This window comes from Lissotriton vulgaris, chromosome 6 (assembly GCF_964263255.1).
Source record: "Lissotriton vulgaris chromosome 6, aLisVul1.2, whole genome shotgun sequence".
Taxonomy (NCBI): Eukaryota; Metazoa; Chordata; class Amphibia; order Caudata; family Salamandridae; genus Lissotriton; species Lissotriton vulgaris.
Genome location: NC_141694.1, coordinates 1617029234 through 1617052379, shown reverse-complemented (window position 1 = coordinate 1617052379; position 23146 = coordinate 1617029234). Strand labels below are relative to the sequence as shown.

At 42.5% G+C, this 23146-nt stretch overlaps 1 protein-coding gene across 2 annotated transcripts in view; it reads right to left on the bottom strand.

The window, feature by feature from the left end:
* The window catches only part of SRBD1 (S1 RNA binding domain 1), an 855271-nt gene that overhangs the window by 151227 nt on the left and 680898 nt on the right, over window positions 1-23146 (bottom strand). For both annotated transcript variants that reach the window (XM_086927787.1, XM_086927788.1), the window contains exon 19: window positions 2815-2991. In XM_086927787.1, the coding sequence (XP_086783913.1) occupies window positions 2815-2991 (177 nt within the window). The remainder of the gene's footprint in view (window positions 1-2814; window positions 2992-23146) is intronic.

Genomic DNA, 23146 nt, shown 5'->3' with positions numbered 1-23146 from the left:
CCATCGCACGCCAACACAACTTCAACATCATCTCCTACGCGGATGACACTCAACTGATCCTATCACTCACAAAAGACCCTAACACCGCCAAAACCAACCTACATGAAGGAATGAAAGAAGTAGCCGAGTGGATGAAGCACAGCCGTCTGAAATTGAACTCAGACAAAACAGAAGTCCTTATCTTAGGTACCTCCCCCTCCGCTTGGGATGACTCTTGGTGGCCAGAGGCCCTTGGAAAAGCACCCATCCCGACGGACCACGCACGGAACCTGGGCGTCATCCTGGACTCCTCACTCTCTATGAACAGACAAGTCAACGCCGTTTCATCATCATGCTTCAACATTCTTCGCATGCTCAAAAAAACATTTTGCTGGATCCCCACCGAAACCAGAAAAACAGTCACCCATGCACTGGTTACAAGCCGCCTGGACTACGGAAACACCCTATACGCCGGTATCACCGCAAAACTCCAGAAAAAACTCCAACGCATCCAGAACGCATCAGCCAGACTCATTCTAGATATCCCGCGTAAAGACCACATCTCTAGTCACCTGAAAAACCTCCACTGGCTCCCCGTCAATAAGAGGATTACTTTCCGCCTCCTAACCCACGCACACAAAGCACTTTACGAACTTGGACCCGAATGCCTCAACACATGACTGTCCTTCTACACCCCCTCTCGCCAGCTACGATCTTCCAACCAAGCCCTTGCTACCGTACCTCGCATCAATAAAACCACCATGGGAGGTAGATCCTTCTCCTACCTCGCAGCTAAAACCTTAAACTCACTCCCCACTCACCTTCGTCTCACTCAGAACCACCTAGCATTCAGAAAACAACTTAAAACTTGGATATTTGACAAGTAATTCCCCACCCTTCTTCAAGCGCCTTGAGACCCTCCGGGTATGTAGCGCGCTATACAAATCCTTGACTTGACTTGGGTGGTACCACTATCAGACTGGAAAGACCCCTTAAGCTACTTAATACCAAAGCTCTGTACAGTTAGTACACTTCACCTTGGTGCATTGTCAGTTTCTGAAAACCTGAAAAGCACCCACCTCAGATACTTTATAAGGCAATCTCATGATCAGAAAACACAAATGTTTTTGTTTTTCTTTGATTTTCACTATACTTTTATTTAAACTTTAAACATCAACAGTACAGTTTTAGCATAATGAGTTGTAGTAATAATGTAAGGTCAAACAAAGGCTCCAGAGGAACAGTGAGAAAAGACAAATGCAGCCTGCATCTCATTTCACTATAAAGTAATCACCAGGAAACAACACTACTGCCTCAGAGCGAGGAAATGAGGTTGTAATGCTGATGGTGGTAAAGTGCCTCGCATGTGTCCAATACAGTTTGTTTAAAGAACACGGACTTGAAAGACACAGGCATCACTAAAGACAGTTGCCATAGAATAAAGGTTTGCAAGGTTCCAAAATCCTACTACTTGCAAGATCAGTGCCATATTAAGGCAAGACATGTGACACACGCCTGGAAAAAAAAAACCTCTTAGAGACAATCTTATTGTGTATCGCACATCACAAATTAACACCCAACACCTCATGTAAGCATGTGGAAGTCCGATCAGATCCTGAGGGTCACTGAGAGAGCTGCGGAAGACAGAATACACTTGCTCACAATGGTGGAGCAGGGATAATGGGGATATCCCCAATCCATAACAAATACATTAGGATCAACAGAAGATTTACAAGAATGTCTATAAATGGGGGCATTTTAATCTAAGATTTAACTGAAAAATAAAAGCAAGTAAAGGGATCTTTCTAAGAAATTCTGAAGATTTTCTAAATTTTATTTTTACCGAGGACAAAGAGAATTGACACATTATGACTGACAAAAAAGAAAGAAATGTGGCATGCTCTATAATGAGACAAGAAGCACCTCTTGGCAAAGTCTCATGTTATCCATGCATACTCCCACCTACAAAAATAGATTTTGCAACAGATTGTAAAGGATTCAAGCGAGAGAAGAGATCAAGCACCTAGCACCAAATTTCCAGTCAAGCTGTGTGGTGCCGTGTCGCACCAAGCAGGCCCCTCTGTTTTTGCATCGAAGAAACCAATAGTGCAGACCCATTATAGCATGATTAAATCAAGTGCAGTTTAAAAGAAGCGTTCTCAGTGTCTAATCACGCGTCCAGCACCAAATCCTCAAAAAACACGGACACAAGGTACAGAAATGTAAATTTTATTCTGAAAGACCACGTCCTCTGGATCTAGTATGCCTTACAGTGAATCCTACATTTGAATTTCAGAAACCATATTTCTAAATTATGAGCATGGCAAATTCGGATTAGAACGAAAATTCGGTTTGGTTGACCTCATTCGCCCCGGATCTTATAATTATCTGTCAACATAGATTTAGGTTTTAACAAAGCGTTTATGGTAATGTTAAAGTATTATTTCAAAACATTAAAAACAAAATATTAAAAACTGGAAAACAAGACAATTATGAACAGGTACCACCCATCAAGAGAGACACAGAAACAAATATTCCGATTTTTAGCATGTCAACTTTAAGAGGTCAGGCATTTGTTATACAAGAACTAGCTTCTGGATGTTTTTTTGCTAACAATCAAGTAACCTACTTTGTGCTTATAAGAAAATGAAAGCCTTCTTATTCGAGGTCAACTTCCTAACTTAATATCCAGAAGCATTCTCCGATTTTTAGTTGCCACTACATCGAATTGTCCCAGCATAATATAAAACAAACATATAACAAAACGTGTTTAATTTCGCATTATTTTGCAGCTATGTCATTTTAGATTAGCAAATTAACATATGTTTTATTTACCTGCAATGGTTTTTAATATATTCCTGATTAATTCGGATGAAACCAGCACATTGTTGAAACGATTTTGGTCCAAGTCCTTTGACGCTTTTAAGATGCTCTCGATTTACAAATGGTCCATTTTTCTCCCTCCAGTCAACTATATTTTTTGCTCTGTTTGCATTTAAACCAGCAATATGTCTAGTAAAAAAAAAAAGAGAGAATGGTTCAGATTAACACAACATTCAAATATACTTAAATGAGTGTGTGCTCAAATTATTATTTTATCAAGACCATGTTCGCAATGATACATGCTTGGCGTCTTCAGTCGCTGCATTATCAATAAGCTTCATAAGCTATCTTTCCATTTCTGACGTGTATTCTTTTCCGATCTTGTGCAACTTTCAACCGGAATTATTATTAACCCTGGGCGAAACACTACTCTACGCTCGCGGAGTGAGCATAGTTTGTGCAACTACGCGCCACTCGAACCGCACGTAGCACAGTGCAAAAACGCGCAGCCGGCATTTTTTGCTCGCTCGCGGTCCTCAACGTCAAGTTGGCGACCACGAGCGAGCAAAACACAATTCCGGCGAGACTTTTTCCTCGTTTGCGATCAGTAACATTAAGTTGCCGATCGCGAGAGTGGTAAATAAACCCCGCAGCAAGATTCTCAATGCGGGGAGGTCAAGTTTCTCATTGCGAGTGGTCGCGTATGCTCGCGACCACTCGCAATGAGAAACTACCAGTCCGCATTGAGAAAGCTGCAGCTCGAGTACACATCTACTTGAGTGGCAGAAAATGACCGCTTGCACTGTGCAAGATGCCGTTTGCAATGATTGCACAGTGCAGACAAGCATCTGGCACTGTGCAATCAGTGCAAACAGCATTATCCCTACCGCACTACGCAGTTCGCATAGTTTGAGTAGTGCACTTCGTGTAGGGCTACTACGCGAACTACGCCCAGGGATTAATATTATAAAGAATTATACCATATTTACTATAAAGAAGTAATGTCCTTTGAAAAAACATCATTAACACAATTAGGTTCAAACAAAGTGCTTCACAAAATATTTAAACAACAACTTTCCCTAAAATATTAATGGCAGCCGTAGCGTACTATTTTGCTATTCAAACATGATAAGAAAAACTAAAACAAAGATGCAAGCCAACACGCAATTAAGTTCGGAGATAAAAATCCTGGGAAATATAGCTATCAGCGAGTTTAATTAGCTGAACCTCCTACTTTTTAATCATTTATTTCAACAGCTACAACAAGGGTTATTTTCTTAGAAACCATTGAGGGAAACTTCCAGATCAGGTGGTCGAGGCTGCAGTACTGCCAGACAGGCTGGAATGACTGTCGAAGCAATCATAGTCGAGGCGGGGTCTTGCTCCTCTCGCAAGAGTGAGGTGATGCAGGTGGGAACCCATACTAATTCTCTGCAGTGCTTGCTTGCTTACAAATTATACTGGCAGGTGAAAGTCAGCACGTGGAAACAAGCAGCCCCAACACGCCCTTTAAAAAAATAAAGATATCACATTTATGGCTCCGCCTCTTAACGCCAGGTGTGACTGCACCTACTAATTACCAATGACGTGCTCTTACTTATTGAAAAGCAATATTTGTGATTAGGATCACAAAGTGCAGAAAGAACATGGAGAATATAAGGAATTGTAATAGAACCACCCAATAAGTCCTTTCATGCTCTCCACTAGCATCTGGTCATGAGTATAATGGGGGAAATAGATAACAATAGCAATGGCAGGACTCCAGACCACCACTGCTTTGTGAGACATTACAACTGAAGTGCTGGAGCTAATAACAAGTACTGTCTGAATGCAGTGCTCCCTTCCGGGAAGGCTTGTCTGGCTTGTTCACTTTACTAACCAATAAAACAAGCGAAAAGGAGATAACGTTCTTAATTCATAAGCATTATTTACACTGGCACCTTGCAAATGCCAGGGAAAACAGCATGAAATGTTCGGATAGTGACATTTTAGAAGTAGTTACAAAAACAGACTTTTCTAGTACCGTGTGCGGTGTGGGGTATGCTTCAGCTTTGGAAAATATGAGCTAGGTATAGGCGATATTGAAGATCCCTAAGAATAAACATGCTAACAGTCTTAACCCCTTCCATGCTGCCGCGATTTCGCGGCAGTGCGGCACTTCCGTAAAACGGGCGAGGCCGCGTCGACCATTGGCCGACGGCAGCACTGGGGAGGTAGTGCTGCCGTCGGCAGCATGGAAGGGGTTAAATAACAAATAACTTTGCATTGTTTTGCTCTAATGCCTATCAACTATTTTATTTTTGTACAAGGTACAATCAATTACCCTGTCATTTCTAACTAAACATAGTTCTATTAAATACACAGTCATAGGATGGTGCTAGATGCACAGAAAATCAAATACATATATATCAAACATAGTATTTACAACATATATATCGAGACAAAAAGTCACATATAAATCACAATCACATATGTAGAACAATACATATACACAATATATACAACATTTGCAAAAAACCCTAAATAGAACAAATGTACACTCCTTATTCTGAGTAATACACTCTAATGACGTCACCTATGCGCCTGAGGTATCACTCCTCTTATCCTTTTTATCTTTAGGTGCCCTTACTATAAGGAAAACATTCAAAATTAATAAGACTTCTCCTAGTTTTGTCGACGCAGTCGCGTTTCAGCCATTCATTTCTTGCGGCTTCATCAGGACAAGGGTAGAACTACAATAATAATTAAAACACATAACTCGACATTCTATTCTACCTAAGTAAACATGTATCCCAACATTGCCCATGCAGTGCTCAGAGTGAAAAAAGCCTTGAGGCAAGCACAATGCCTCGACTGTAAGTATCTCATCAAAGTGACAAGTGGAGTGTAATCACCACAATCTCTTATGGAGCCCAAATGGAGACAAAGAACCACTGCCAGTGCGCATGCCTCAGTGTTCACCCCACGGACATACCACGGTTGTGAAGGAATTACAACAACTCGGTGAAGCTTGGAGTACCTGAAGTAAATTCTTCAATCACCAAAAATTGGCACCATCCATCAAATATAACGTGGGTACACAAATACCCGCCTCAGCTGGATCCAAGGACTCTCTTGAATACTGCGGTAACAGGAGGTATGATATCAGTCCTAACAAAAACTTGTCCCTATGCGTCATTCAACCTTTAAGCGCGTCTACACCTATGCTAACATGCTCCAAGTTCAAAGTTACCTGGGTATTGTCAGGACTGATCAAAAGAAGTATACAGTCAGTCTCAAGTGTGTCCCAGTTCTTTTCAAAATCCATTGGGGCAATCATGTCAGGCCCTATAGGTTCCTCCCTAATCGTTGGTCTTCCTTTTTATTTAGTCAGCAATTGCGCTCAGCGCGGCGGAATTCCAAGATAGCTGCCGGCGGCAATTGTTGATCTGCCCGGTCTAGTCTTTTTATCTTTAGCGAGCGCAGCTGTAATCACTCGCTCACGCTCAGAGAAGTGTGCACTTCAACTGTGACTTTTGAGGAAACGGATACCTTCTTCTGAGCTCCGTTTCGGTAACCTGTTGTGAGTATTTTCGGAAGCTGTTACTGATGGACAGGCTATCCCGCGATAGCGGTAAGTTAGTCAACTTCGTTTTTGGTTGATTTCGAACTATTTGGGAGCAATTACAAGAAGAACAGCTTTCCAGTATAGCGCCTAAGGGTAGCGCGCTAAACTCAGGTTCAGTCTTGAGTAGTATCAAGCTAATTGTAGTGGACCTTATTTTTTTAAGAGACTTAGGAAACATTGAATTTGCGCAGAACTTTCCACAGAGACTTTAGGAAGAAACTGCAAAACAGTGTAAGCTACGAACAGTCGTCTTGGCAGTCAGGAGAACAGTGATATCAGAGACTGACAGCAGAGAGCAGAACTGAATACCATCAAGTAGGTTTGGATATATATATATGATCAAGGCTTTGTGCTGAAACGTTATGGCGACAACGACAGCTGAATAAATCTTAAAAACCAGCATCTCATGTTTGGTCCGTGTCTGTTTCCAGCGCGATCGGGAGCTAAGGCGATTGCGAGAGGAGAACGGAGGTTGGTGTATATATATATATATATATATATTACGCTCCAAAGTCCTTCCCACTTCTCCTGGAAAGAATGACAGCACTCGAAGTAGAGGTATACAAACGCGCTTAGATTTTAATCAGCGGAGGGGTGCACACAGACGCGTTTCGGCGGTCTGCCTTCGTCAGTGTGTGATGCACTGTGTTTGTAACCGACAATGTTTTATCATACATAATCACTCCCACTCCTAGTCAGGTGTAGACACAAACAAGGGGACTGAGGCCCAACATGAAACAAAGCGGCCATCTTGTAGTGTATAAAATTATGACACAACAGTAAGGTATTCGCTGCATAACGCCCCCAGATGGGCAATTGCATTGTATCCAGTTAGGTAAAACATAATATATTTACAAAGATTAACAAAAATAAAGCCGTGGATCGGCTTAAGTCCCCATATGGACGTGTGCCAAATTACCTGTATAGAAAGAAATTAAATTAAATCAATTCTCAAACCACACTATGAGCTGAACATAGCTAAAAGAGGGGTTTCATGTGAGTGGGTATTTAAGTGAGATGCATCATGTGCAAATTCGGCCTGGGCATGTGTAGATGTTCTCAATATGAACCATATGTCGAACGAAAATTTTACACAAATTCAAATCTTAAACAAAATTGATAAAGTGCTATTATATACAGTGAGACTTGTGTATGTGCGGAGGCATTGGAAATAGGCTTCTACACTGTTAACAAAGTATTGATGGTCATTATCACGTGCCTGATTATGGGTTCCATCAGGAGAAGCATATAATATCAATCCAATAACCGCATGATGTTTCTCACATACTGCTTTGCACATGGAGCTACTATGTACAAAGAACGAAATGGATATACTATTCAGAGCTAACCAAGTGTGATAATATGATAGGTTCTAGTATCAGTATCATCAGTTGCACTATCACCTTGGAATGTTGTAAATCAGACTTAACGCTACTCACTTCCCTAGATGGAAGGCCATCTCCTCCCCACTGTTGAGGCCTTTAGGATATTTGGTACACAGATCAATAATGTAGCGGGACTCTAGTCTCCTTAATCTGCGTAGTCGGTCCCCTCCACGAACATTGTGGGGTGCAATGTCGAGGCCGAAGTACTGGAGTTTACTCCGATCTCGATGGTGTTCCAATACCCTGAGCTTGATCTCCTTAATAGTGCTCCCAATGTAGCGTAAGCCACAGGGGCACTGTAGGCAGTATACAACATACTGGGTGCTACAGGTGATAAATTTATTGATATAGATTTTCTTGCCAGTCTCCGGTATGGTATATGAGAGTACGCGTTTACTACCTGCGCACGCTTTGCAGCGGCCGCAGGGGTAAAAGCCTCGTTGCTCCTTCAAAGTGTTCCTTCTCAAGGACACCTTTTCGAGATGGCTGTGCACCAGTGTATCGCCTAAAGATTTAGCTTTGCTGAAGGTAAGGAGTGGGTGAGGTGGGAGATCTTCTTTGAGCACACTATCTGTTAGAAGAATGTGCCAGTTCTTACGTAGCATGGTTCTGAGATTGTCTGCACCTGTTGAATAGGGAGTTATGACTCTGAACTTGCCTTGATCTTCACCTGGCTTGCCCCTACGGTTAACCTGATCGATGTTGTTAGTAAGGAGGGACTGTCTCTCTATTTTCCTTACTCTTTTCAGGGTGTTATTGAGCATGCTCTCGCCGTATCCCCTAGCTTTAAATCGGGATATGCATTCCGAAGCAGCCGCTTCGAAATCCGAGGGTTTGGAGCAGTTCCTGCGGAGTCTTAGCAGTTCCCCATAGGGGATACTTCTGATTAATTGGGGTGGATGACTACTGCTGGCGTGCAACGTAGAGTTACCAGCAGTTTGCTTTCTGAAGAGGTTAGTGTGGAGTTGGCCGCCTTCTGCATATATTTTAAGGTCCAGGTAGTCCGCTGCCACCGGACTCACTGTCCCAGAAAATTGCAGATTCAGTTGGTTGTTATTCAGTACATTGATGTATTCCCGAGCTGTCTCAGGTGTGCCTCTCCACACGATGAAAAGATCATCGATATATCGATGCCAACAAATTACTTTGCCCTCTTCTTCCCCAATTTTACAGCTCCTGGGTACTTGCTCCTCCCACCAGCCCACGAACAAGTTCGCGTAGCTGGGAGCGAAGCAAGTACCCATCGCCGTGCCAGACTTCTGGATATATAACTGCTCCTCAAACAGGAATATGTTATGCTTTAGACAGAATTCTACGAACTCCAGAATCATTAAATTGTGTCTGGAAAATCGTAGTTGGCGTTGTTCTAATGCCCATTTTACCGCCTCTAATCCATGGCTATGGTCAATGATAGTGTAGAGGCTGGTGATGTCTAATACCATTAGAAGGTAGTCCTGTTCCCACACCAAATTATTCAATTTTATCAAAAAGTCTTTTGTGTCTCGTATGTACGAGTCCAAATTAGACACAAGAGGGAATAAGGTGTGGTCCACAAAGCGAGACATGTTCTCCGTAAGGCTCCCGATAGAGGAAATAATCGGGCGTCCAGGTGGGTGGTCACGATTTTTGTGAAGTTTTGGGAGGTGGTAGAAGGTTGGTATCATTGGGCAAGTGGTGCGCAGGAACAGATGTTCATCCTTATTTAGCATATGTTGGTTGTACCATTTGGAGATGAGTTTATCATATTCAATGATACTCTGTTGGTAGGTATCATTGGTGCATTTGGTATAGAAATTCTCATCTGAGAGTTGCCTCAATGCTTCCTTAGTGTAGTATTCACGGGTCATCAAAACCACGTTCCCGCCCTTGTCAGAGGGCTTCACAATTATTTTCGTGTCCATCGTTAATTCTTTCAAAGCAGTTCTCTGTTGTTCCGTGATATTGTGGTGGGGGTTGGTTTGGTTACTTTTCCGTAATCTTAATAGGTCATCATTCATCGCTTCCGAAAACACATCTATGGCATCCCAAGGGGATTGAGGAACAAAGGTGGACGGAGGTTTAAAACCACTATTTTCACTGTCCTGTTCAATGCCTTGCAGTTCAGCTCTCTGTGCTAGATCCAAATCTGCAAGGTCCTGTGTTTGTTCCATTTCCAGATCTGTTAAAATCTCAACTGAGCGTAGATCTTTGCCTCTCAGTACGTCTGATGCTGTTATTCTTTGCCCTTGGTTCTCTTTAGATTGTAGATGTGGCCGCATTTTAAAGTGCTTATGTAGTTTAAGTTTGCGGGTGAAGCGGAACAAATCAATTTTTGTTTGGGTGTATTCCAACTCACTGCTTGGACAAAAGGTCAGTCCCAGACTTAGGACTTGTTCTTCTTCTTGTGTCAGTTCTTTCGGAGTGAGATTGACCACCGTTAGGTTAGTAGCCATGTCATTAATGATAGGGTTATCTCGGGGGTTGGTGGTGATGTTGGTTCCACTTAATTGGTTGGCTGTGGCTATATATATATATATATATCCAAACGAGTTGCCTATTGAACAAAAAGCACCACACATCAGCGAGTTCAATTTGGACACCTTTAATTCATCGAGGGCAGTCGCAGTAGGCAAACATCGTGACACCACATTAGTTCATCCCTGACGCGTTTTGTGCTGTATGAAGCACTTCTTCAAAAAAAAAATATATATATATATATGTGTATATAAATATATATATATATATATATATATATATATATACATACATATATATACATACATATATATATATACATACATATATATATATATATATATATATATATATATATATTAGGGAAATACTCGTCTCCAACATCCAACGCTGCCAAAGTCTCACACAGCCATGGACAAACGAAGAAAGGAACCCAGGAAATGGTGCCAAACAAGTGCGTTTATTTTTGCTCAGTCTCGCCCAGCATGCCCGCCATTACGCGTTTCGACAGTATCCACTGTCTTGATCACAACATATATATATATATTTTTTTTTGCAGGAGTCAGCACGAGGTGCAGGGAAGCCAACCACCACTGGGCAAGGAGGAGCCGGATAGAATTTAAGATCGTGAAACGCAAAGCAGAGACTGCAAGCATTTGAGAAAGGCAGCAATGCCGAAACCGGTCATGCAAAGCTGGTCTTAATAAAGAATCCGTAAAAGATGCCCCGAGCAGTGGAGTAGCTGTGACTTGATGTTATTCACGTTGCCCACGACCCGCATGCAGGACCCTCTCAGAACTGCGGCCAGTGAATCATGGGACAACTTTTTTGACTTCAACCGTGGTAACCGAACATTTTCCTGGCCCTCCACTGCATCCCCCGACAAGTCGCTGGTTGGGACTATGAAAAAGGCTTCGGAGGTTGGTGGATGAGAGAAGGGGCAAAGACATTTTTATGAAAACTGCGTTCCCGATCTGCACTGCACTAATGCGGCATCCTGCGTCATCATGGGACTGGTAGTCCCCTTCTATTCGCAGGAGTCAGCACGAGGTGCAGGGGAGCCAACCACCACTGGGCAAGGAGGAGCCAGACAGAATTTAAGATCGTGAAACGCAAAGCAGAGACTGCAAGCATTTGAGAAAGGCAGCAATGCCGAAACCGGTCATGCAAAGCTGGTCTTAATAAAGAATCCGTAAAAGATTCCCCGCTGTGTCCTGTCATTTCTCCCGAGCGGAGGAGTAGCTGTGACATATATGTATATTTACCATCTTAATTGGATTATCGAGTAGTTCCCACCAGTAGCTAGCTGCAGAGAGCGGTTCTACCATTTTCAATATTGCATACAACCAAAGAATAGAAAGTGCTGCACCAATTCCCTACAGGCATTAGTTAGTAGAAATTCAGCAATTTAGAGAAAAGTTCCTATAGCACGCACTTAACTTAACCAATTGTCTAATTTTTGCAGTAACCTCAACGTGGGAAGAAACAGTGTAGCAAAATTCAATCAAAACATCTACAAGAGAAGAGCTAGCCATTCTGTAGGGAGAGGTAATTTTAGCTTGAAGGCAGTTATGTTTTAGTAGTTGAAGGTCTAGAAAATGTTTTAACTTGTTCTTTTCACAGGAGACTCATATCGGAAGACAGCAGACCTGTCCAGCAGAAGAAGCTTGGCGTGTTTCTCTTCTCTTCCCAATTCCTCTTTCCCCCTCTTCACTTCCAAGTGCTATATGTACTGGGAAGTGGAGTTTGGGAGTTGTGGAGTTAAGCGTCGGCTCCTGCGGAGGCACAGCGATTGGATTGGTATCTGACAGATTGAAGTGCCATTTCCAAAAGGGGTCTTCCGCCTGAGCAGGATGGCTGAGGGAATTGATTTGAAGAAATTAGCAGTAGTTCTTGAGGGATTACAGACTCAGCTCAGTGATGCCATGTCAGATAATAAATCTCTTCTCTTATAGAAGAAGTTAGGAAGTCTAGTCAAGAAACCCAGTTTTTGCGACAAAGATTAGAGGAATTATCGGTTAGCTCAGCTTCCGGTTCTAAAGAAACCAAAACCTTGTCTTTCGCTCCTGCCCCATCGGCAGCAGAATTAACCACTCAGGTCATCCATGCAATTTCTCCCACCATTCCACTAGCAGCCCCCGAAAGGTTTAGTGGGGATCCCCATAAGGCCCAGATCTTCCTTACACAGTGTTCTTTGCATTATCTCTGTAGGCCAATAATATTCAAGGAGGATTAGTCTAAAGTGGCGTTCATGTTGTCTTACCTGAGTGGAGATGCGGCTGCATGGCCCATGCCTCTTGTAAATAATAATGACCCGATTTGTATGATCTTGGGGAGTTCAAAAAATAATTTTTGAGAATTTTTAACAGATGGTCAGTATCACAAACTACAGACAATGAATTGTTGGAGTTAAAGCAGGGAAATAGGGAGTTAGTCACTTACTTGGCTCAGTTTAACAAATTGATCGTAGAAACCAATTGGCCAGAAGCCAAGAGAGCCTCCATTTTTTATTGTGGGCTCAAGGACGAGTTAAAGGATGGTTTGACGCAGATTCCGAAGCGACCAACTGATGTCTCTGAGCTTATTGATTTAGTTTTGCAAATTGACCAGCGCCAGAATGAGAGAAGAAGTGAGCGCAAGAAGGATGATAAGTATTTACCTCCTCGTTTTGATCGAATTAGGTCAGAAAATTTTAAGAGCAAGGAAAATTCGACAGAAGAAGAACCATTGCAAATTGGATCTGTGCGTGGTCCATTAACCAAGGAAGAAAGAGAGAAGAGGCGAAATGGCAAACTATGCATGTATTGCACAGAGGCTGGTCATTTTATTAAAGAATGCCCTAAGAAACTGAAGAATCCAGCTTGGTTAAAAGACAGGCTCCACCAGTAAAGGGAGTTGCTCTGGTGGAAGCTCTTGAGAAGTCAACTCCAGATCCACAGCAAGTTGTGAATACATTGCAATCATCAGCTCCTCATTTAATTGTTTTCAGCTCCATTCGATTTAGTTGAAGGCAGTTGTATGACATTTCAGTGATGATTGATTCGGGGGCAACAGGAAATTTTTGTGACATAGAATTTGCGAAATCTTTGGGAATCCAATTTGTCAAGAAGGAAAGACCAGAATCTGTTCGTGCAGTTGACGGTACAAATCTGTCGTCGGGCCCTATTGTCCATGATACGGAGATGATTTGGCTGACTGGACCAGGTAGTCATGTGAGCGTTTTGAAGTTCAGTCTCATAAATGCTCCTCAGTTTCAGCTTATTCTGGGTCTTCCAAGGCTGACTGAGCATAACCCCACTATAGATTGTGCTAAGAGAACTATTGACATGAATTCTGAGTATTGTAAGAATCATTGTCATGATTGGAGAGAGGAATTTCTTCCTGCGTCACCACCTAAGATTTTGGCTAGTCAGTCCAAGACAATTTGTGTAATGGAAACTCATGAAATTCCTAATGAATACTTGGATTTGGCAGCAGTTTTCGATGAAGGAGAAGCAAATAAATTACCGTCACACCGCAATTATGATTGTAAGATTGAGTTGGAATCAGGAGCCTCTTTACCCTGCAGTCGTATTTACGCTCTTTCAGAGAAGAGAATCTATATCTCAAGGAATACCTAGACCAGAATTTAGCTAACGGTTTAATTCGTCCCTCTCAGTCGCCAGTTTCTTCTGCGCTTTTTTTTATCCCGAAGAAGGATGGAAGCCTGAGAACTTGTATTGATTACCGTGCTTTAAACTCTGTCACAAAAACAAATCGATATCCGTTGCCATTAATTTACGAGATGCTGGATCAGGTGCAAGGAGCACAATACTTATCATTTAGTTCGCATGGCTGAAGTTGAGGAATGGAAGACAGCGTTTCGCACCAGATTTGGTTTGTTCGAGTATTTGGTTATGCCCTTCGGTTTGTGTAACGCTCCTGCAGCCTTTCAGCATTTTGTAAATGACATTCTCAGTGAGTTTTTGTACTGTTTTGCAGTAGTCTACATCGATGACATCCTCATCTTTTCTGAGATTATGAAGGAGCATATCCAACATGTCCGAGCTATTGGAGAAACAAATTTTAGTAAAATTGGAAAAAATGTTTATTCAATTCCAGTCAAGTACAATTTTTAGGCTTCGTACATTCACCTGACGGAGTGACAAGGGATGACGCCAAAGTGAAGGCAATCAAAGAATGGCCTTCTCCGCGAAGTGGGAAGCAAGTGCAGAGTTTTATTGGGTTTGCCAATTTTTACAGGCGCTTTATTGAAAATTTTTCTGAAAAAGTATCTCCACTGACTCATTTGCTGAAAAAAGGAGCAAAATTTAATTGGACAATGCAAACCGAAGAGGCCTTTTGTGAGTTAAAAAGAACTTTTGTGTCGGCCCCAGTTCTCTTGCATCCAAACCCGGAAGAGCCTTCCTTTGTGGAAGCCGATGCTTCTAACTTGCCGATTGGAGGGATTTAATCTCAGCGGGATCGGAATACTGGGAAGCTACATCCCGTGGCTTACCTGTCTCGTGGACTGTCTCCGGCTGCGTTGAATTACTCCATTGCAGATAAGGAACTATTGGCAGTCAAGGGTGCTTTTCGGGAATGGAGTCATTATTTGTTGGGCGTTTGACATAAAGTTACTGTTTATACGGATCATCGAAATCTACAATTTTTAAAATCAGCTCGAACCTTGACTCCCAGGCAACTGCGGTGGTCTTTATTTTTCGCTGATTATGATTTTGTGTTAACTTACAAACCAGGCTCCGCCAACGGCAAAACAGATGCTTTATCAAGATTAGATGCAGGAGAAGATTCCCCAGATATGGAAAAGGAATTGATAATTCCGAAGAACAAGATAATTGGAGTAATACTGTTTCCCGAATTTGAGAATCAATTGAATCAGGCTCTTACTAGTTTAGATCTTGAAGCTTGGGTCAAACAATATTTGAATCGAGAGTTAAAGGATGGTAAACATTTGGTCAATGGGAAGCTTTTTGTGCCAAATAAAGAACTTCAAATCATGCTCATTCAATATTTTCATGATGATCTATTGGCTGGGCACAAAGGAGTCAGGAAAACCTTGGAATTGGTACGACGAGAATTGTGGTGGCCAACCATGGAAACTCAGGTGAGACAACATGTAGCCACTTGTGAACAATGTATTAAGGGAAAATCTGTGAGAATGGCTCCTCAGGGCTTGTTGCTACCATTGCCCCCAGCCCCGTATTCGTGGCATACGGTTTCCATAGATTTCATTGTGGAACTTCCCTCCAGTCAAGGTTTCACCGCCATTTGAGTGGTTGTGGACCATTTCACCAAATTAGCCATTTTGTCCCCTTAAAGTCGATTCCAAATGCCACTCAGTTAGCCTCTCTGTTCACGCAATCTGTGGTTAAAGCACATGGTATTCCCAAGGTGGTGATTTCTGATCGGGGACCCAATTTATCTCTCACTTTTGGCGATCATTTTTGAAAAGACTGGACGTTGACTCTCGTTTGTTTTCCAGTTTCCATCCAGAAACTGATGGACAGACAGAAAGAGTTAATCAGGAACTGGAGCAGTACTTGCGTTTTGTTTCTGATGGATCATGAGAGAGACTGGCCAGAAATATTTTGGGCTGCTGAGTTCGCCTATAAAAATGCTGTGCATTCTTCTACTCGGTATACTCCTTTCTAATTAAATTCAGCTCGACATCCAAACACCTTAGTAGGAAAACAGGAGAGTGAGGTGCCCGCTGTGGAAGAGGTAGTTCAGAATTTGAAGGGAGCTTATCAACAAGCTACAGAAAACCTCATTAAGGCTAAAGTATCTTACAAAAAGCAAGCTGATAAAAAGAGACGTGCTAGTCCAATGTATATTCCTGGGGAGAAGTCTGGATTTCCACACGAACTTTGCGCTTAAAGGGGAACCGCAAATTCCAACCTAAATTCATTGGTCCTTTCCAAGTGGAAAAGTTGGTAAACCCAGTTAGTGTCAAGATTAGACTTCCTCCAAGGTTAAAAATTCATTCAGTATTCCATGTTTCTTTGCTCAGGAAAAGTACACCTAATTTGACAAGACAGGGTCCTCCTAAATCTATTCAAGTTCAGTCAGAAGAAGAATTTGAAGTCAGGAGGATAGTGGATTCCAAGTTTAAGAAAGGAAAATGATTCTATCTGGTTGATTGGAAAGGGTATGTCTTCAGTATTATCAAGCTAATTGTAGTGAACCTTATGTTTTAAGAGACTTTGGAAACATTGAGTTTGCGCAGAACTTACCAGAGACTTTAGGAAGAAACTGCAAAACAGTGTAAGCTACGAACAGTCTTCTTGGCAGTCAGGAGAACAGTGATATCATAGACTGACAGCAGAGAGCAGAACTGAATACCATCAAGTAGGTTTGGAGATATATATATATATATATATATATATCCAAACGAGTTGCCTGTTGAACAAAAAGCACCACACATCAGCGAGTTCAATTTGGACACCTTTAATTCATCGAAGGCAGTCGCAGTAGGCAAACATCGTGACACCAGATTAGTTCATCCCTGACGCGTTTCGTGCTGTATGAAGCACTTCTTCAAAGGGCACTGGCTGATGTAGCGTTAGAAGTTGGCGGTTTCCGCGCACTACATCGATTCAATTAAACCCCGCCCGGATGGGCGTGTCCATTACAATGGCCTCATGGTTGTTGTAGTGCCGCCGTGTTACTACCGTGAGTCGCCAAGTTCTAACACAGTCTTTATGCATAATGAACCCCAAGTGGGTTTGGCACACACTGTCAGTCTCTGCACTGCCTCATGACCTCGATGAATCACACTCGCCGAACCTTGTGCTGAAGAACCATTGGGTACCTCAGCTGGACTGTGCCGACGCGCAGCGGGGTCACTTTCACGGCTCAGGCGGGCCGCAGTAAATCCAAACGAGTTGCCTGTTGAACAAAAAGCACCACACATCAGCGAGTTCAATTTGGACACCTTTAATTCATCGAGGGCAGTCGCAGTAGGCAAACATCGTGACACCAGATTAGTTAATCCCTGACGCGTTTCGTGCTGTATGAAGCACTTCTTCAAAGGGCACTGGCTGATGTAGCGTTATAAGTTGGCGGTTTCCGCGCACTACATCGATTCAATTAAACCCCGCCCGGATGGGCGTGTCCATTACAATGGCCTCATGGTTGTTGTAGTGCCGCCGTGTTACTACCGTGAGTCGCCAAGTTCTAACACAGTCTTTATGCATAATGAACCCCAAGTGGGTTTGGCACACACTGTCAGTCTCTGCACTGCCTCATGACCTCGATGAATCACACTCGCCGAACCTTGTGCTGAAGAACCATTGGGTACCTCAGCTGGACTGTGCCGAGGCGCAGCGGGGTCACTTTCGCGGCTCAGGCGGCAGTTATGTTGTAGTAGTTGAAGGTCTAGAATATGTTGTAACTGGTTCTTTTCACAGGAGACTCATATCGGAAGACAGCAGACCTGTCCAGCAGAAGAAGCTTGGCGTGTTTCTCTTCGCTTCCCAATGCCCCTTTCCCCCTCTTCACTTCCAAGTGCTATATGTACTGGGAAGTGGAGTTTGGGAGTTGTGGAGTTAAGCGTCGGCTCCTGCGGAGGCCCGGCGATTGGATTGGTATCTGACAGGTGTAGGGACTTGGTGCCGGTCCATGTAGTCACCGGGCGTCTCCCTATTAGTCGGAGAAAGTCCTTCACCTCGCTGCCTGCAATAAAACGTAGCCCATGTAAATACGCGATTCCTCAGGCCCTGTATCCGTGGATTAAGGCGGAATCCATAATAATGACCTATTTACGGGATCCCCATCCACAAAGCGGGCAAACGTTCCAAGATCTGCATGCTCCTTTTTCAAAGTCGCGGTCGCTCGCATACGCCGGGTATAACGACGTACGTGCGGTCACATGACTAACTTCCTGGTGTTGACATGAACGAAAGACTATGCCAACCATAACAAAAGACAATGGGGAAAAAAGACTCCGCACGAGACACTTTGTCATTACCAGGCCCACAAAAGCCATCACTCTCTATTATCCCCACATAGGTGGAAAAGTGTGCATTAATTTAAATATAGGCTCATAACATGTGGGACTGTACCCATGACGAGATATAAATAAAATAAAAAAAACACATCTATATATGTGCACCTCGTGATCTTACCTGGTGCTGAAGAAGGCACATAAGCCGAAATGCATTCGCCATTTGTTCAAAATAAAGGTTGCCTCCATGAATTCCGCTAACGTTGGCCTCTGCTCTTTCTTGTAAGGAGTTTGCTTGGATTATTACGCGTGTTTACCAGAGGCGCGCTACAGGGGCCCCTGCAACATCAAGTGGCCTGGACATCACTGGTATCTGCTGCTTCGGCGCATTTTTGGACTTTCCAGGGAACTGGATGCGTTGTGGCCCACCTCCGTGATCAGGAAGAGATGCAACGGTGTAGGAGTTATTAACTCCTCGCTGGGCGAGATGGATTGCCCGACTCTGCCCCCGTATATTGGACTCCTGAGTATCGGCGGTTGTTGTAGTCTGGGGACTCGAGGGGGCACTGAATTTCAACATTAAAGGAGGAACATTGCTCAAGCTGAGCAATGTTGAACATGGGCAACAAACATTCGGTATTCTCCGTTTCACCCACCTGGTCTAAATGCAGCATTCTGGGACTGGGAGTTCGCCTGCCTCGGGGCTCCTGTGGCAGGTGAGCCTGAGCACTTGCGAAGAAGCATGCAGGACATTTAAATCCACGTTCGCGCCTGCACCTCGTGATCTTACCTGGCGCTGAAGAAGGCACATAAGCCGAAATGCATTCGCCATTTGTTTAAATAAAGGCTGCCTCCATGAATTCCCCTAACGTTGGTGGATGGATGGATGGATGGATGGATGGATGGATGGATGGAGATATATATATATATATATATATTGTAGTATTCGGGTTCAGAGAAATGGTGGCCAAATCTGGATCTCACATAATCTGTATTTCAAAACGGGTTAACAAGAGGAACTCCACAAGGAGTTTTAGCAGGCGCTGCCCCATACCCCTAGCATGATAGGCAAAGGGTGGCACACCTATTATCTTCCTCCTATGTGCGGCAGCACAAACGGTACTCAATAACACTGTTAGCAATACCTCCATCCAAAGAGGCCCGTACTGAAAATGACACAGATAGAGCCATGCCGCCCGCAAATATATACAAGACGATCTATTCTTCACTCAACTATCGTCCACCTACCATTCTGATGCAATGCATGAACAAACAGGCTTACACTCTCACATCTTCAACATTTGTGTGACGGGAAGTCACTATGTCACTAAGTATTCCAAAACCATATAGATTTCGAACTCATCAATTTCCATTCAAAAGAAAAACATGCATGTTACAATACAGCTTTTCAATTTCATATCTATATATCTAAACCCTAAGGTAACTATACAGTCCCAACACCTCCATGTACTTATACATTTCTGGAATCCACAAATCCATATTTCTAGGGATGGGTTCAACTAAATCAGTGCCCATAGCTCATCCCTATCATTTAAACCATCTACAGCTGTGTGGTATCTCTCTATCTAGCGCGCTTCTGTGCGGTTCAATTTAATCTCTAGTTCTCCTTTGTTGCAGGCCTTAATGACCACTACTACAGACCAAACCAAGTCATCCGGACAATGCCCAGACTCGATATAATGCTGCACTAACGGCGCTCCCAAGGTCCTGCATCTAATACGAGATTTATGTTGCAGAATTCCCATTTTGACCGCCTGGGTGGTTTGACTGATATATGACCTTCCACACGGACACGTCACCACATACACCACATTTATGGTGTTACAGTTGGAAAAAGTCTACATCGTGTGTTTTTTGTTATTGATCAAGACAGATTTAGAATCTGTCGTACTTGAACAAGCTGTACAGTTGGCACATCTAAAGTGTCCAACTAATGTTGGAAGACCCAGCATACTTTTTGTGCCTTTTTGTATCAGTGGTTCCCTAGTCGCTCTGACCAGATGTTGTCTCAGGTTTTTACCTTTCCTAAAGGAAAAGAGCGGTTTGGGTATATTCAGGTGTTCAATCAATCTCCAATTCCTTACAAATATTTGTTTCACTTTGTTGGATTTAGGATTAAAGGTAAGAACGCATGCCATTTGTTCTGTTTCTTCATTAGTTTTAGGTGTTAAACTTTCCCCTGGGGTATACCACGCCCTTTAAGGGCCGCTCTCACCAGTTTCTTCAGGTAACCCCTCGCACAGAGTTTCTTTAGTAATATTTCTGCGTTTTCAAAGTAATCATCCTTATTCAAGCAATTCCGGAAAATCCTTAAAAATTGCCCATAGGGCAAATTTTCTTTCAAGCTTTAGGGGTGCCCACTTGAAAATTCCAAAAGATTGTTTCTATCGGTGGATTTTGTATAAAGGCTAACCTCCAGTTTGCCGTCCTTATCGAAAATCCATGTTCCAGAAAGTTAATCCGAGTGTTACTCACAGCTTTGTTGAATTTCAGATCGGGAGTACAAGAATTCAACCATAAATGAAACTGTTCATGTTCTTCTACACTTACATTCCAAATAAGAAATACATTGTTGATGAAGCGCCCATCTAAGAATGTTAATTCTAAATGGTGCCGCCTCATCAAAGATGTTTCTTCTTTCAAACTGATCCATTACAAGATTTGCTATTTCGGGGGCAAAACCGCAGGCAAAACAGCAACCCATCGCCACGCCTTTTATTTGCAAAAACAACTCACTCTTAAAAGAAAAAAAGCTATTGTTCAAACAATTTTTAGCCAGTTCAAGTATAAAATCTATGGGAACCTGGTGGGGTCTAGCTCTTTGTTCCAAAACAAATTCCATGACCAATAAAGCCTCATCCTGGGGGATGTTAGTATACAAACTCTCGATGTCGAGGGAGACCAACAACTGTCGTCTACCTCGAACACCGAGTGTTCAATCTTGGAAATAAGGTCCATGGTATCACATGCATATGCCTGTGTGGCACTCACAAATGGCTTTTGAAATGTGTCTATATATTTTGCCAAAGGTTACAGTAATGAACCACAAGCAGCAATTATGGGCCGCCCGGGTGGTTTCTCAGCATCCTTATGTACTTTGGGTAGTACATATATCGTGGGTACTTTTTAGGTTGTAAAGTTTAAATAGTCATACTCTTTTTTTACATAAATAGCCACAATCCCAAGCCTGCGTGAGCAAATACAAGATTTTTGCTTTTAAAGAAGCGGTGGGGTTGTCTTGAATTGTACGATAATGTAAAGTTGTTTCAAAATTTCTTCATCGTAATCCTGACTGTCCCATAGGACAATCCCCCCTCCCATGTCGACAGATTTTATTACCGTTAGGGGATTATTGGCTAGATCTTTTAAGGCAGTATGTTCTTGTTTGGAAAAATTGAATTTAAACAATAGATTTTTCCCATTTAATTTATCTATCTCGCGCAGGATTTGATTTTCGAAAAAAAATTATCTCATCAGGTATGCTCGTACTGTCAGGACAAAAGGAAGATTTCTTCTTAAGCCCACCCACATTCACCTCTGGGGTATCATTTTGGTTAGCGAAGAAGGCTTTCAAACTAATTTTTTGCAAAAATTGCAACCTCTCAGTTTTAGTGTTGACAGGGTCTTGTACTACCAATGGGACAAAAGACAAACCCTTCTGTAGGACCTTAGTTTCAAATGGGGTCAGTTGATGTTTAGACAAGTTGTATATAGGCAGTAGTTCATTAGTGGGTTGACTAGTGGTATCAACAGTTAATGCCCTGTTTGTCGCTATTGTCTGTACACTTTCTGGCGTGTTCAAAAGAAATTCTGTTCTGGTGGTGGTTGGTGGCCCGCCATCCCCCTCTGTACCCTTGGCCCCTGCATCCCCCTCTGTCTAAAAAAGGTGGAGAGGCATTGGGGTATTGGTAGAATGGGTGATACGGTTGGTAATATGTTCCTGCTCCTTGATCTGAATCAGAGGATGAATCAGAAAATGTCAAAAACCTTGTACGTGACCTCCCCTTATACTGTAAGTTCAGAGAACTTGGGTTGTTATTTTTATAGAAATCTTCTTTCAGGTAAGGGTATACTAGATCTTGTTTAACATTTTTGATATCCTTCCTCAATTTTTTTGTTTTCAGGTTCACCGTATGGGTTTTGAAATCAGTCAAAGTTTTATTTATACTTTCTGAAAGATCTTTAGCATCCACAATCGTGGAGTCACCGTCTCGCTCCTCCTCCAACCTCTTTATTTCTTTCAGTTCTTCTTCACTGATACGTAGTGCAGTGTTAATAGAAAGGACAATCCAATCACGTGTGCACTTTGTCCCAACTTCACTAAAATCAACCAAATACGGCTTATCATGAACAAAGATCATCGGAATGTTCTTTACCTGAAGTCCAACAGGTATAGTATTTGTCTTTAAATATTCCAATAGGACTTGGGCGTGCAACTGTGTCCTAATGTTTTTCTTTCTAAGTTAGATCAGTCTTTCTCCTTTATCCGAATTGACTGGCCTCTCTCCTGCGCTATCTGCCCCTAACAGTGAGGGGGATCTGTTTTAATCTATTTATCTCTTCATCAGTATAGCTTACCATATGGGGTTCAGACATATTCCTTTTATCTCATGTGTTTCTATATCTCAAATACTCAACTCTCTGCACTGTGGGACCGGTAGAGTGAATGCAATGTCTGTGTAGTGCTGGTTTATCAGCAAAAAATATTCTAACAACCTAACACCCAACCCAACCCCTGGCACGAGTACCTCACACAATCAATTTTAAATAAAAAACCTAATACAATTAGGACATCTACTAATAACTACCCTCACACTTTAATAAAGTGTAAAGAACAATTGACAATAAAGGGGGTATGCCCAAATGACCCTCCTTTACCTGGGCATTGAACATCAAAGATGTATAATAGAAAAAGTAAGGAGGGATCAA